This window comes from Siphateles boraxobius, unplaced genomic scaffold (assembly GCF_051911475.1).
Source record: "Siphateles boraxobius isolate OS27281-9 unplaced genomic scaffold, OSU_SipBor_1 9, whole genome shotgun sequence".
NCBI lineage: Eukaryota > Metazoa > Chordata > Actinopteri > Cypriniformes > Leuciscidae > Siphateles > Siphateles boraxobius.
This window is the reverse complement of record NW_027509219.1, coordinates 23,238,069-23,254,821: the sequence shown is the minus strand read 5'-3', so window position 1 is coordinate 23,254,821 and position 16,753 is coordinate 23,238,069. Positions and strand designations below refer to the sequence as shown.

At 37.2% G+C, this 16,753-nt stretch overlaps 2 protein-coding genes across 6 annotated transcripts in view; one reads left to right on the top strand and one right to left on the bottom strand.

Annotated features, from left to right (window-relative positions):
• Positions 1–4,768, bottom strand: part of magixa (MAGI family member, X-linked a) — a 61,928-nt gene extending 57,160 nt beyond the window's left edge. For 3 of the 5 annotated variants that reach the window (XM_077223547.1, XM_077223551.1, XM_077223550.1), the window contains exon 1: positions 4,433–4,723. The gene's annotated coding sequence lies outside the window, so the exon portion shown is untranslated. Of the gene's footprint in view, positions 1–4,432 lie in introns of all 5 variants that reach the window. The other 2 variants (XM_077223549.1, XM_077223548.1) reach the window with 2 other exon arrangements.
• Positions 4,769–10,137: 5,369 nt separating this feature from the next.
• Positions 10,138–16,753, top strand: part of cacna1fb (calcium channel, voltage-dependent, L type, alpha 1F subunit) — a 55,047-nt gene continuing 48,431 nt past the window's right edge. Inside the window, exons 1-3 of the mRNA XM_077224089.1 lie at positions 10,138–10,289; positions 13,959–14,277; positions 14,433–14,538. Coding sequence (XP_077080204.1) covers positions 10,268–10,289; positions 13,959–14,277; positions 14,433–14,538 — 447 coding nt within the window. The 5' untranslated portion in view covers positions 10,138–10,267. The remainder of the gene's footprint in view (positions 10,290–13,958; positions 14,278–14,432; positions 14,539–16,753) is intronic.

Below are 16,753 nucleotides of genomic sequence, written 5' to 3'. Positions count from 1 at the left end.
ACACGGGCTCATTAAAAATGCATAGATCTATTTCAGGTGTCACTGATTCTGCAACCGAAAACGTACACGTTTTCATCAGCAAAATTGTCTGGGGCTTTCCACTAAACATCAAATTAGAAAAAAATACAAAAAAATTCTGTATCTCAAAGGATCTGCCAAATTACGCATCAGGTTTGGCTGCAGAAGGCCTTCTCTCTCTCAGCATGTGTGTCCCTGTTGCTTAGCCATATAGCGACTCATATAGTCTCTATAGAAATGAATCAGCAGCTAAAGATACAAAAATACAAACAAAAATAAATAATTTGCCCATCTGAGAATGAGAACACGCTTCAACTTTCTGATTACAACCCTGCAGTGCAAAGATCACACACTAGTTAATGCATCATCTGATATACTGGGGAGGGGGGGCTGAGTGTATAAATGAACAATACTAACAGAGTTACATAGTTACAGCTACACCATTGCAGTAAACTCAGGGAGGGGAGGAGAGGAGCCCTTGCATTCCGGCGCTGCGGGTCTTTTCCATTACCTCACAGAGAGACAGAAAGTTAGATCTTGAGGTCTCACAGACTCTGCCTGGGAGCCGTGGAGAAATAGTGGCGCGAGTCACCTTAAAAACTGAAAGCAAACAGTGGCGTGAGCACTCCAAACGCTTGGTATCAAAGTCCATCCAACCTGCCGCAGTGTGATCGCACCTCACTTGAACGCACACACACAGAGCACAGTACGTGGTGGATGTGTTATGAGCATGTACGGTTCGCCGGAAAACCTTTCATGCAGGTAAAATAAGACTCAGCACTTATATACAAGATTAATATATAACTTAGCTTTAAATATGCATCTGGATCTTGTCTACCACTTTGTTCGCTGCGGTTGTGGCATCCCTCTGGGATTATGTTTCATGTGTCACAGACATACACTTCGTCTGAGGCAAGTTTCTTCAGTATATCACTGCCATATGACATCTGTGTACTTTATCAAGATCTAAAGCCTGTTCCCTTTCTGATTAAATCCCGCTTGCATCTTCCGCATTACACATGCATGCTGAGTCTTCATGAGCTGCTGAGATGTTGAGAATAATTGATTAAGTACTTTGGAAAGGTGCCCAAAACTGCCCCCCCAATCTTTCTTATGAATAAAGAACTCATAACACCAAACAAAAGAATTGGTTCAAGAGCATTTAAGATGGCTCGGCAAAGAGTTAATGTTCCTAATGCAATGGTTGCACTTCAAACTCATTCAAATGGTCAACGCATTTCTACATTTTAACTACATTTGCACAAACAGCACCAGGACATCCAGGATACGACAAGTATGCAGCATGTCTATTTTACATTTATTCAGTTATTATATGTTTTTATCCAACTACCATTCAAAAGTTTGAAATCATTAAGACTTTTTTTATCTTTTTGAAAGAGGTATCTTATGAAGTCTCTCTACTCTCTACTTTTTTTCTCTACTCTCTACTAATAGAAATTATTCTATGCAGATTTGGTGCTTTCTTATTATTATCAATGTTGTGAAACCATGATACATTTTTATCAGGATTCTTTGAGGAATAGAAAGTTCAAAAGAACACTTTTGATCAATTTAATGCATCCTTGCTGAATAAAAGTATGAATTTCTTTTTTTTAAATCTTACTTACCCCAAACATTTGAATGGTAGTGTATCATGGTTTTCACTAAAACTTCAACATTGAAAATAATGATGAATCTTGAGCACCAAATCAGTATTTTAGAACGATTTCCGATGGATTCATTCATGTGACACAAAAGACTGCAGTAATGAGGCTGAAAATTCAGCTTTACCATCACAGGAATCAAATTACAATTTTAAAATACATTAAAATAGAAAACATTTTAAATTGAAGTAATATTTCACAATATTTATTTTTATCACATCACTGTAGCCTTGGTGAGCATAATAAACTTCTTTCAAAAACATTCAAACAAATCTTATTATTATTATTCTTAACCTTTGACGGGTAGGTCAGGTGTAAATGACCAACAATATTTGCAGAGCACAGTGTCCGTTTTAAGTATAAGCTGGATTACTATTCAAGCTACAGTAGAGCAAAAGTGGAATTTAGAAAACATTTTACTTGCAGTTTTCAAAATGTGACTTAAAGTTTAAATCTCAAACCCTGCCTGAACACTCTAGCTCCTCTTTCCTTCTGAGGGAGTCTGTGCCATGAAAGATGAAGTGCAGAGAGAGGATAAATCCTGCAGGATCTTCAGGTGAGTCAATGAACAGCTTTAATTGAAAACTAAAGGTCCAGATGTCACTGGGCCAAGAAGAGAGATGCAGATCAAAGTTTTGTGGATGACATTCTAAGATGAGATATTTAAGCGCTGAGGTCCGACTTTGAAGACGGCTGCTGTTTGAGATTTGTCAACATTTAATGCAGCAACTTTTAACATCAAGTATTGTTCATGCTGTGGAACTAGATCATAGATCAGAAGAATTCGATTTCCACCCCTGTGTTTGGTCTCTGAGGCTAATGATTATGGGATGTCTTGATCTCACTGTACTGTAGCACTGAACGTTAACTTCAGCTCCCAAATTAGAGAAGCATAAGGCTACACATCATCAACCTTTCCTCCTGAATAAAAAACAGCTTAAACGTGTTTGTTGGTCTTATTTGGTCTCCCAGCCTGGACTGTTGGCTGGTTTAGAAGTGTTTTCATCTTGTCAGGCGATCGTAAACCAGCTAAAACCAGCAAACCAGCTTAGACTGGTTTAAGCAGGACCTTTTTTAAAAGATCAGCTTGACAAAGACAGAAAATGTCCACAGAAGTTCTATTAGAAACGTGTACACCCAATCAAAACTCAAAATCATCTCAAATCAGATCCCAATTAAATATAATCACTTGCAGACATATTTAAAATCTCTCTGCGGCATCACACTGCGGATCGCTATTGTGTAAAGAGCCTCAGGTACATCAGTCTGCCGTTATGTGCTGAACCATTAAAGCGTTCAGGACGATGTAGAGCCAAGGGGTTTGGTTTTTCTCCACATCAGCAGTCAGGGTACCTCCTCAATAAAAACAAACAATCTGGAACTCAGAAGAAACCTCTTCAGTCAAAAGAGGTCACACTAGATGTTATTTCAACATGATTCAAGTCATACCATATTAGTTTAGGACTACAAATCCCAGGGTCAAATGGAACAATATCAGCTCAGTACTTGTCACTTTCATAACCAGGTTAAGGCATTGAAAGTGTCTTTTCACTGCAAATTGGCATCTTACGTGCAAGTCCACTATGTATTCTGGAGATGAAACTTTACGGCCCCTGCACACATGCTCATACATATGAATACCCACAATGCACACCTGCACAGGCTAATTTGCATAACGACACTATTGGCTGTTGATTTAAGTCCATAAGCTTCATGCTAGCAGCCTTAAGAGAGTAACAAGTAAAAAGAAAGTCTTAAAATAAAATAAAATAAAAAGCAATAAAACAAACTTATTTCAGTTAGTGTTTATTATATTTCAAGTAGATACAAATTTTATAACCCCTCTTGGGGACATTAAAGATGTCCCTTGTGTAATTTTAAGTGTCTGGTGCAATACCCAACACATTTATTTGTATTAAAGACAAATTCATTTTGTGCGTAAGCATACTTGCCAATAATTATCATTCTGTTCTGTGTAACATTGGATTTTTCTGACTGACACATGCCCTGTCAAATTCCCTCACAGACACTCAGTGGGCAAATTTCTCCAGATAACATTCTTGAGATCTCACAACCCTAATAAAACAGTGATATGCTATGAGTGTGGTCATAAACGCTGTGGAGGGTTATGATGGTGCCGAGAGGGGCTGCATGCAGCTAGCCAATGACTGCAATGGTCATTATTTACAAGCAGAGTGGGGTATGTATCCCACATCTCATCTCACATCACTGCAAACCCAGTCGCAACTGGTCTGACACATTTTCTCAGCACCTGCTCGCTCTCGCATTACACACTCTACACTTTATGTGTACAGAAAAACACCTACATTCATGTAAACCTGAAAGGGCTCCGTTGTCTCCAAACAGGAGCGCGCGAGGCCGCTCTTTTACTACGTGGACCAACAGTTCACTCACGCGCTCGCGCTAATGTACTGCTATTGTTGTCCGAGAGGAGCTTTCACGCGAGCATCTTTTACGAAAGACATAAATGTGTAGCACATGCAGACTTGAAATGAATCGGGATAGAAGGTATGCTGGAGATAGTTAACAAAAAAACAAACCTGCTGACAAGGAGAACGCGCGCGGCGTTAAATGCTGCAAAGGCAAAGTGGCTCCCCTGGCATCAGTCGCCACGCAAGGACATAATGGAATTCGCGCGGTACACCAACAGAAATGAAAAATGGGAAAAAACCATATGGCAGTAGTATCGGATGGTCAGCCAAGCAATAATGAGACGGTCTGTGACATACCTTCATAATTCCAGCCTTCCCCCCCGCGACGTATTGCCTTATGGCTGTAATCCTTACAAATACTCTATCAATATTGATTGCCTTGGAGTCGCAGGTGACTGCAGATATGCTGTGTTTGAGGAGCACTACGGTTTCAGGTCCATAGCTCTGCGCTGCTGAGGATGAACTGGCCGGAGAGGGAGGACAGTGTAGCATTACAATCCCGCGCGGAAGCCTCGTGCCCTCAGGGCCGCTCAGCTAATGGAACATGGGTCAAAATTACGTTGCATTCAGTACAGCCCTGTCTTTGCAGGTTTGGCAATAAGGAAGCGATGATAAGACAGCCAAGCGGAGGGGAGGAGAGGAGGAGGCAGGGACGGGGAGGGAACGCTGTGTGAAACAGGGACGAATCGGACCTCCCTTTGGTAGCAGGCGATTGGACAGCGCCGCGCGAGACTGGGAATACATGAACGCGCCGTGACTCCTTACCCAAATACTTCAATCAAGAAGACATATTTGAATAGATAATGCATAGGACCGCATGTTTTAATTTATTGAGCGAACGTTCTGATCAAAGACACAAGGCAAGTATTTATTTTGGTGACACTTTGAAAATCTCCGAATCCTCATAAGATGCATTAATGTCAACAAGTGCAAATTCATCGACGAATTAATTATTAAATAATAATGGATACTTATGCATTTTTCTCTAGCATACGGCACATTGTAATTTTTAAAACTAGATATTTTCTCTAGGTTTTTTTTACGTCATTGGCAAATGTTTAACTTGATAAAAGCATATAGCATGGTTAGCACTGCATTGTTGTAAGTGGCAGCGCAAATACATGCTTTAAACATTAATGTCATAAACAAAGCAAACCCAGTAACAAAAATGAGAAGATCCATACAAAAAAAATTCAAACAAACGTGATGCGTGCTGGTTATGGAATTCTGTGAAATCCCTTTCCACCTAATAAAAGTACACTACATATTCAATTTGATCTGTTGGCTAAATTACAAGATAGACTAATTAAAACGTTTTACTTTAAAAATAGGCCTAACCTTTTTTTAAAGGGACCGTTCACCCAACAATGAAATTCTGTCATCATTAATGTTGTTCCAAACCTATGAGTTTCTTTCTTCTGTTGAACACAATAGAAGATATTTTGAAGAATGTTGGTAACCAAACAGACTGTAACCATTGACTTCCATAGTAGCTTATTTGTTTTCCTAGGCCATATGGAAGGCAATGGCTACCGTCAACTTTTAGTTCAACAGAACAAAGAAACATACAGGTTTGGAACAACATAAAGGTGAGTAGATAACATAATTTTCATTTTTAGGTGAACTATCCCTTTAAGGGTAGGCTACTATTCAGTCGTAATTGCAGGCTACTGGTTAAGAAAAAATAAATTGACTAAAATGGCCACCGTTTCCTAAATATGCATTTATAAAAGTGTTGTATTTTTAACAAAATGTGGCATTTTTTTTTCATATTGCAGTTGATGAGCTTGTAAGTGACACTCTTTGTGGTCTGCGCGCGCGCTGCAGCAGCTTCTCCTTCTCGTTGATCTAATATGAGTCAGTTTCAGCTGACATCAGCGAAATACGTTCAGTGTTTAGGGTTCACTATGACGTTAGCGCAAACTCTTTCTAAAGACAATCGCAACTCTCCGTTCCAGCTCCGCGATGTTACATACGTAAGTCATACGCGTGTGTCTGTGTGTGTTGTAAAAACACTGCATAAATAGTGCCTATTGCAATCCTCAAAGATTACTCCGCCATTATTACTCTACTGTTTTGGATGGGGGAAAAAACGAAGAAGTGTCGTAAGCATCATTAAATAATGCGCACACTTTATCCATGTGCTCTCGCTGGTTGCCAAGGAAACTGTGTGGGTATCTTGGATACAGTGCCAGTAGCGCATGCAACCCGCATGCACCACCCACCCCAAGCAAGACATCATCTTTGGCTAGATTATTTTCCAACACGTACAATTGCCCCATAAAATAGCATACATTATAAGATATTAACGAGCGTTAACAGACACAATTGCATCGAGCTGCACGCGAAAGAACAACACAGTATTTCTTCAATAATGCATACAGCCCTTCGGTACCATAAATAACAAGGGCAATTACAAGACTCTTCATTACAGAGGGGGTGATGGAATGCCTGTTGCAGTGCCACTGCCACAGTTGTGTGGAAGAGTGTATGTGTTTGGCTGGGGGTTAAAGTCAGTGAGGTACCTAAGAAAGTGCTGACTATGACTCAGTTTTAGTACATATGCCTGCTTGCTGCAATCCCAGTACACCCTTGAGTATAGCCTGTACAAAGGAACAAACACACACTCAAAAACATGTCACTCAAATTTAAACACATTTGAGTTCATATCCTGTAAAAAAAATACTGTTGGCTTAACTTAAAGTAAGTTACCTGGTTGCCTTGAGTTCATTGAAATTAAAAATGTGAGTTATTAGAATAAAAAAGATTGGTTTAATAAATAGAAACTCAAAATATGATGTTATTTGAACCATATTAATTATCTAAGTTGATTTGAGTAAAGATAAAAGTTGTGATAACAAATCATGAAAATAATAAACTATAGTTTATTATTCACAATATACTTTGAGAATACAATACAAATGAAATCTGGATGCAATCATTATGGTCGGGGTCAAAGTGACCCTTATTGGATTCACTGCAATTCTACAAGAATCACAATATGAAAAGAAACTCTGGTAACATCAGTAAGTCTTTTACAATTTTCGCAGATTAAAAAAGTAAATATGTGAACATGTGATTTTTAAAGCTGTATTAAACAGCAATTTTCTTAAACCTTTTATTCATCAACTGTGAATATTATAAAAAGTATTGGTAATATGTAAATTTAAAAAAAATGTTACATTTCAAACTTAAGTGTGAAAATGCACTTCTTCTGTTTGTTTTCCTGAAGTTTAAACCACGGCACTACTTCGAATTTCCAGCTAACTGAACATGCATGAAAAAACATTAAAAAAACAACCTTTAGATGTTAGCTGAGACTGACGTAACAAAATATACTGCCTTTAACAAACATCATGGGAATTTTGTACGCACGTTCCACAACATGTTGACACATTGCAGGCATTACAACCCAAATATCGAAAAACTGACCTGCAGCATAATATACGGGCTAGGGCAAGGTCAGTGAATCTAACTCTGTTCTGTTTTTACCCTTATCCAAACACATCAGATTTGCTGTTTGTCAAAGAACATGTTAAAATAAACAGGTGAAATCAGTGACATTAAAATGCAAAACCGAACCCCCTTGCTTCTCTTTCTTCTTTTTTTACCAGTTATACACATTCATCTCTGCTTAGCTCTAATCTAACAGAGCACACCATGGCACTCACTGAAGAGAGAAAGAGAAAGTGAGGGAGAAATAAAAGAGAGAGAGAGAGAGAGAGAGAGAGAGAGAGCAAGAGAAAGAGAGAGGGAGGGCTGAGTGAAGACAGTGATATAAATCAAAGTATTTCATCTCTTCAGAACAAGATAGCAGATAAATAGGCAAGAGCTTGTGAAGGAGGGTTTCAAATGAGAGAGATGAGGAAAATAAAAATTCATCACTTTCTTCAGTGTTATCATATATATTATATGATATCACATGAGAATAAAAATCAGTAAAGATCTAAACATTATTAAATCAAGGTGATTTGAGAGAAAATTTTGTGAAAGCTGAATGCATATTATAAGTATAATAATCTTTGCGTTTAAATGGTTCAATAGAAATATTTACTTTTATTTAAAACAGCAATCTGCAGATAATGAGATAATTTTTCAAATGCCACATCCACTTTGTTTCATTAACATATTTTATGATGTCATCCTGCCGAGAACTGAGAGTGTAACCACTAGAGGGCAATAACTGTCCATTTTTATGTGCCCATTTTAACAAGCATTTGTTTAATGAATTCTATACATCAGTCTATAGTTGACTGGGTTGTACCTCCGTTCATTTTAGTACTTTGTTTAATAGTAAGTATAGGCCAATATAATAAGAGCTAAGATCCAACCACTTTCTCAACCATAATCAGACAGAGAAAGTTTGTTTTCCTTTCACTATTCAGGTGTATTTTGTTAGTGTTATGAAGGAGTGACCTTGACTAGCTGAATAAACTTAAGTAATAAGATAATTTGCATTCGGACATCAATAGTAGTGAAGCAAAAAGGACATGGTGTGTTCAAATGGGGGCATTGTCCTTGAGCAGTGCACTTAACCCACTGTTACTCCAGGGAGACTGTCTCTGCAATTAGTGTACTGTACATCCCTCTGGGTGACCAGTAGCACTGTCTGAGATTTAGACCATCAGACAATAAGATGGAAAATATTCAAAACCATGGCTTCCTCTTTTTGTAATTTTAAACTGTATTGTGGTTGTTTGCATGAATGTACAAGCTCCTCCTAAAAGGCGAGTTAGATGACACAACTCTATTTCTACAGGCATTGATGCACAATTAGCCTATTCATTATGTTTGAAGATAAGACCTCAGCACTTTTGAGTTCATTTTAACATGGAACTATATGTCTTTTTTTTAAGATGCATTAACTTTCATTGAATCAAACATGTTCAAAGCAGCACATGGGTGAAGGGATTACAGTGATTTATTACTTAGACTAGAGTATGTCATGGGAATGTCAGGAGGAATTAATTTGCTGACAAAAGCTTCAAGCTGATTTTAAAGTACACAAGTGCAGGTAACCTCTTTCCTATATAGGGATAATAAGGCTTGATAAGCTGACCTCTATTCCCACATGCCTAAAACATGCAGAAGGTTCTATAATCTTTTTACAGGTCCGATATTTGCTGAGGTTTAGTATTTCCAAATTCACAATTGAGAATTCACAGTTTTAGTACAAAAGCTTATTATGTACACTGGAGTGTTTTATGATGCATTTTATGTTATTTAGTTAATGTTGTTTGTGAAATATTTTAATGTCAGATTACAGAACAGTACTGTGTAGCCTAATATATAGTTGGCAAAATTTCATCACATAGTGCTTGTAATAACTTTATTTTGTATAATGTAGCAAACAAAGCTGCCAGTTTTCTGGGCTGAGAAGCTTAACGTTTTTTCTAAGGAAATCTTTTTCTTTCTTTCTTTCTTTTAATTCCTCCCCAAATACCCTTTCTCTTGTATTATTAAGGTCGTTCCTCTTTGTAAACATAAAAAAATAAAAGAAAGATGGAAATAGTAGGCTACAACTGAATTTTGATCTGCCATTCCCACATCCTAAATGCAACAGCGCACAAGAGCGCGAGGACACGCGCAGAGGCAGCGCGAGTGCGCTCACGCGCTCGTGTGTGTGTAGATTGATACGTTGCGTTGGAAAATGAGCAAAGACTCGCCCACATTTTCTGTCGACGCTCCATAAAATCGTTTGCACAATATCCCTGCCTTTAATAAGTTTCTAGGCTGCCTGTCCCTTTAAACGAGTCATTTTTTCTTTAATCCTGAATTGATGGCTTAAATGCGGAGATAGATAGAGTGTGCGCTACAATCATCAACGGCTATATTCCTTTTTTTATTTTCGTCCCTAACGCTCTCAAAGTTAATTTTCTTAGAAGACGGGAAATAATTGAACGCTTCTGATTTTTTAAACCATCTGAATCCAACTCCATAGAATCAAAATGAAAAGCCTTTAGAAGGCGACTGACAGCATCTTTGGACTACTCTAGGATTTTACTATTGGGAAACTTACCGCTTTTATAGAAAAAGCACATTTTTGGAAATATGTCTCATAAATGTGTGTGAAGGAACTGTCGTGAGGATCATGCATTCTGCTCCAATGAGGTCAAAGTGACAATCTCCGACATGTATGAGGAGAACCGAAAAAGTAAGTTTTGTTTTATCGTTTTCTATTTTAGTTTACTTTAGTATTTATATATAGCCTATCCATATGTCGTGTAGTCGCTGTTTAAGCTTTCAAATATCAACTTAATTTTCGAACCGTTGTTGAAACTTGTGTCCGTATCGATACGAAATAGGCTACTCAGCTATTTTATTTCAGTTCCGTTTAGATGTTGACGAAGGCTACAGTTCATCAAACTAGCCTCCTCAATAATTAAGTCTTTGGTATTATTATCTATAGGCTAAATGAAATCACAGTTTCACCCATACTAAAATCAAACACCTGACATGACACAAAAACAATTCAGTAGGCTAGACATGAACTAAACGACAGAAATCAACACCAATTGATCATTACTAAACAAATAATAAGAAAATAACTTTTTAAAAAAAAAAATCCAAACAAATATGATGGTTTATGCAGGGAATTTTGGGAATATCTTTTCTCAAACTAAATGTAAAAAGTATGTTTACTTTTGGATGGTATACAAACAAAGTTGAAAACATAATTGTAAACATAATTGTAAACAACATTTTCTGTAAAGGTATTTCTATGATATTTTTTTTTTCAAATCGTCTTTCAAAATATAAATTTTAATGTATTTTTATATGGTAAGGTAACTTACAGTTAACTAATTAACATGTTTTTACTGTAGCTGTTTTTAATTTTTTTTTGTTAAAATTGCTTACAGTTCAACTATGAAATAGTACTTGAAATTAGGTAACTGCATTTGTCAGGATAATTGACATTTGTTCTAATTATATGAACAAGAAATGTACATGCTAATTATAATGAAAGATGAATGTTTTGAGCCCTGAGCTCGGTTGCGATCAAATTATGAATTTATTTTTCCAATTTATTTTTCTTGTTTGCAGCACCAGATGTTTAACTGCCACAGGGTTATATTCACAGCACAACCTGCACATGCGCTTTATGATGAATTTCTGATTACAGGCAACCTGCAATTACAAATATCATTTGACTTCCATCATTGCCAAGTAACCCCAGCACTGCAGGTTAATGCACATATAGTAATGAAGGCCTCTGGAGACAGCAAATGAATATTCTGCTGGTAGTAAGTTTGATTAAATGGGCCTCTAATCTTTGATCCCTAACTAGCTCAAGAACCAAATCCTTCTGCTTTAGAAACAAGCCGGCACATGAGAGTAGTTGTATGTCTCTTTGCATAGGTTTGTACCCAGCTAACAAAAAAGATGTTCTAAGACCATTTTACTAACATTATTACAGAATGTTCTTGCAAACGTTCAAAATGAAAAATGTTTTTTTATTGGTTATGCGAACATTAAGCAAGCATTCCATTTTATCATTTTCCAAACATAGGAATGTTACTTTTGAATGTTCTCTGAACGTTCTGAAACAAGTAACATTTTAAAAAATGCTTGACGAATGTCCAAGTAAAAAATTCCATGAATGATGTTTAAATAATGTTCTTATGCTATCATTTTGAGAACATTTTTAAAGACCAGATAACTTTAATGTTAAACTTTAATAACCTATTAATGTTACTAAGAACGTTTGTTCAAAACTTTGACAGAACATTAGCCAAAGTTCTTCTTCATTCCTTGTTAGCTGGGTAGACCCCTTTAGGTCACTATCAAGGTAAATAAATCAACCTAGATAATATAGCAATATGCCTTTACTGAAAAATAATGCCATACAGAAGGGCACTGATAATAATAAAGTTCTCTATTTATGCCTGTTTTATCTTCATCTATCAATGAGAATCCAAACATTTTCTCAGTATCCACATTTGCAGCCCACAGCCAGTATTATGCTAGTGAATTATGGTTGCAAATAAAATAAAAAGTTAATTCTCTTGAGGTCAGTTTTGTTTATTAGTTATGTTCAATATATAGCTATATTCAGTTATATTGTGTACATTTCATAACTTTAAAATTTAAACTCATTCCTTTGTGAAATTATGGACGCTCAGAAAATATGATACCATGATTGAAAACCAAATGAACTTGCCTTTAAAGTAGAAAAGTCACAGTGAGGGTTACACAGAGCAGTATCCTAAACAAGAACTAATTTTCCACAACACCTTATTTTAATGACGTGCTAAATTGACCCCTCGATTTCTATTTGAAGCGTGTCTTTATCAGCGCAGTGCAGCAGTCATGATAGCTCATTTTACTAACCTCACACAGGAGTTTATTTCACTCTCCTGCCTGCCCATTTTAAATGTTCAATGAAAGTACTGATTGCTGTTATCTCTGGCTGATAGAATTCCCTTCAGTCTCACTGAGGTCTTATGCATAAATTTAAGTTATAATTTGTTATCAGCACAGTGTCTCTCTCTCTCTCTCTCTCTCTCTCTCTCTCTCTCTCTCTCTCTCTCTCTCTCTCTCTCTCTCTCTCTCTCTCTCTCTCTCTCTCCCTCCCCCTACCCATGACTCTCTCTATTAGCTGTCAGCTAGCTGTGCTAGAGGCTAACATCGTGAATCCACAGGTACTCACATATGAAACCGCTGGCCCAGAATCCCACTCTGCACCCCCTCTCACAGTGGGAAGTAGGTCACAGCTGTTACTGTGTGGTTCTCCTCACCTAGTGCAGCGTCCTCCTGTTCATCAGAGACTTTGGCAGATTAGAAAGCTTTGTCTTCCTTGCCCTCTTTAATATGACCGGAGTATTTCAAGTTTCATAGTTTTCAGTTACTTCAGTCACTAGTACTCCATGCCTGTGTCTAGATGACCAGGTACACATGCTGTAGCAACTATTGATAAGTTTAGTTGGTAAGACTTTAGAATTATGGTCTGTCATTAATGGGTAACTATGCAGGAAGTGATTCAGGACAAATGATTAGTGCTACTACATTAACACCTCAGCTACTACTATTAACTAATATGGAAACAAGATTAGCTAATCAGTAAGTAATGGGAAATTTAGAACTGAGATAGTTTCTTATTAGGTAATCAGTAATTACTGAATGAGATTAGCCATATTAAGAACTAATCATATAAAGAATTACCAGTGAATTACTAATCACAACATTACCTGTCTTGAGACGTAGGCAATTGTCTTTTTTTACTCTGAATGTGGTCATAAAATGCATATGTAGTTATTGGTGCTTTTGGGTGCCTTAGCCTCCTGCTAATATACACTACCATTCAAAAGTGTGTGATTGGTAAGATTTTGTCATATTTTAAAATCTGTAATGCTCACCGAGGCTACATTTATTTTAATAAAAAATACAATAAAAACTGTCATATTGTCAAATATTAGTACAGATTAGAATAACTTCTAAAAATGAAATAAAAAAAACTTCCTGTTTATTTCTGTGATGGAAAAGCTTTTTTGTTTATAAGAACTTATTTAAAATGTGATGTTACAAATGTCTTTTCTCCTTTACTTTTGATCAATTGAATGCATCCTTGTTTAATAAAAGTATTAATTTCTTTTTAAAAAAAGTCTTATTGACCCCAAGCTTCTGAATGGTCTAGTGTTTGAACGGTTTTCTCTGATGCCAAAAGAAACAAACACAATGGCTCATGGTTTATTTTGATGCCACAGCCTTACAAAAAGAGTGCCTGTGTCAACAGGCATTTGTTAATTTTAGTTCTTAGACTGGTGGTTTGCTGTGTCATCCACACAAATGACCCTTTATTAAGTGACTAAACCTCTCTTTTTAGAGAATGGGTACTCCAACGAGGAAGAGGAGGGTGGTGGCGAAGCGGAAGAGGAGGAGGAGGAGGAGGGTGGAGGAGGAGAGGGCGATGAGGGCGACGAGGAAGAAAAGGAGGATTGGGAGGAGAACGGACGGCCTAAGATGAACCGTACGGAAACGCTCAACTCCACCTGCAGCTCCACTGGAACGCAGAAGAAGAGGAGTCAACATATGAAGAAGCAGGTCCAGGGCTCCAACCAGGTCCAGCGCGCCCCCAGAGCTCTTTACTGCCTTAAACTGAACAACCCCATCCGCAGGGCCGCCCTCCACCTTGTGGAGTGGAAGTATCCATTTACAAACTTAAACTTCTACTGATAATGATCAATGTAAAGCTTTCCAATCATTTACTGCTATAATGACTTCTAATTCACTAAAAAATGCCTGTTGAATGTAATTCCACTTCTAATAAGATCATGTTTACCTTAATATGTGACTCCAGACCATTTGATATCTTTATTCTCTTGGCCATCTTTGCTAACTGTGTTGCTTTGGGAGTCTCCAAGCCTTTTCCTGAAGATGACTCGAATGCCACCAACCATGACCTAGTAAGTATTGCTCTGTGTCTCTTGAGAGAGTTTGAGTGTGAAATTAGGGTGGTATGAATATCATTTCAGCTCAGAGAACTGAAAAAAGTTTGAAGAACATTTATGGTTAGCAAGCTTCTTGGTATTTGGTTCAAGGTTTTTGGTCGCAAACATTAATGGTCAGTTCCTGTAGTTTTAGTCCATATATTCAAACTGGCTGTAATGTATTAGCTGGTAATTGAGATATAGTATGTATTGTAAAATTGTATGTTGTAAGGTAAACATGTGCAATAGCCAGCAGAGAGTGCGAAAAGGTGTTTCCCTTCCCAGGTGTTGTTTCATAATCAGATGTATTGGAATAGTGCCTAGAACAGTGCATTGACCGAATTCCTGTTGACCCATTTTGGAGGTTATAGATCTCAGGTGCAGTCAGAAGCATGCATGTGTTTATGTATTATGTAATATACATTTCTTTTCCTATGGATTATTCTGTCTTTTCTGGTTTCAGTCTGGTGTGTATTTTGGTAGCTAACTATACAATTACTATACTATTACTGTTACTATTAGCAAACTATACAAAAGAAAGTGGAGACATTTCAAAAAAAGAAATTGGTTGGCACTTGGACAGACAGAAATCATAAATCAAATCTATAACAATTTACAGTACTTTCCATGTTATTTAGAATATACTCTACCGTTCAACAATTTGGAATAATTCATACTTTTGAATGTTTTTGAAATGTCTCTTATGCTCATCAATGCTGAATTTCTTAAAAAATACAGTAAAAGTAAAATTATTACAATTTAAAATTAAGGGCCTTACATACTGTCCGAAATTCTCGGCCGAAATTTTGAGAGGTGTTTTGACAATTCAGAGCCACCGAATAACGAATACAAAAAAAACGCACACGAAAATTTTGGAAAAAGTGTGCAAGGACCTTAACTGTTTTCTATTCTAATATATTTCAAAATCTAGGTTATTCCTGCGATGGTAAAGTAGAAATTTCAGCAGCCGTTACTCAATCTTTATTATCAATGTTGAAAACAGTTGTGCTGCTTAATATTTTTGGGAAACTGTTATACATTTTTTCTGATTTCTTTGAGAGATGCAAATTTTAAGCATTTTAACATTTTAAATGTCTTTACTGTCACTTTTGATCAATTTAATGCATCCTTGCCGATCAAATGAAAGATTAAATAAATCTTCCTGACCCCAAACTTTCAAATAGTAGTGTGCATAGTTATCCCTCTGAAAATACACACAAATCCCAGAGAAACACACATAAAAGGGGCATTCGCCGCAAGCTAGAGAGTTTTGTCATGTGACTCAATTCAGCCACACTATTTCGATTCCTACTGCGGTTCCTGTGTCAGAAATTTCTGGAAGCTTTGTACTTTGAACTTCACAATTTGAAAATCAGGTGCCATTTTGGTGTTTTCTTTTGCTGTTTGATGATGCTGTATTACTCTGTAATCCTCCTCATCTCCCACAACCTCTCATTGTAACCCATCAGAGAGCGTCACATTTGATCCACTCAGTAGCCATTCTTAAAGGAATAGTTCACCTAAAAAAGAAAATTCTGTCATTATTTCAACATATACTGTATGTTCCAAATCTGTAATAGCCTACTTACTTTCTTCTATATTTTGAAAGTCATGGGCAATAAAAAAACAAATCTTGACAAGAGGATGAGTAAATGGTGATGTAATTTTCATTTTTGGGTCAACTTTCCCTTTAAACACTTTTACCAGCATCCTGCGTTACTGTGATGTTTATCTCGGCACCTGTGTCTGAGACTACAGGGCTTTAATTTGCTTGCAAGTTAGTGGCATTAAGGAAACAAATCGGCGTCTTTCTCCACGGCTGCAGTGAGGCATGCAACAATGTGAGGCTGCATGGGCTTGTGCACATTACAGCTTCACCTCGGCATCCAAAGGTCACTGAGATGAGAGAGAAATCGCAAGCAAAAGAGAAGCGCCGCTAGCTATTGTTTCTTAGTAGGGGTTGGTTCAAATAAAAACACCTTTCGTTTAAGTCCAGAAATCCTTTCTCCGCATTCCAGCACACTAGCACTTTCACTGGACTTTACCGAATTATCCATGTGAGCTTCATAGTTTGTCCCGCTGTCATCTCGAGTGTACAGGCGTGTGTGACTGTGCCCCATTCGTACTGAAATGCTCGACGTGTTGTGAAGTTCTGTAGTGGAGGGGATCTTCCCTAAGGCTTGTGTGAGAG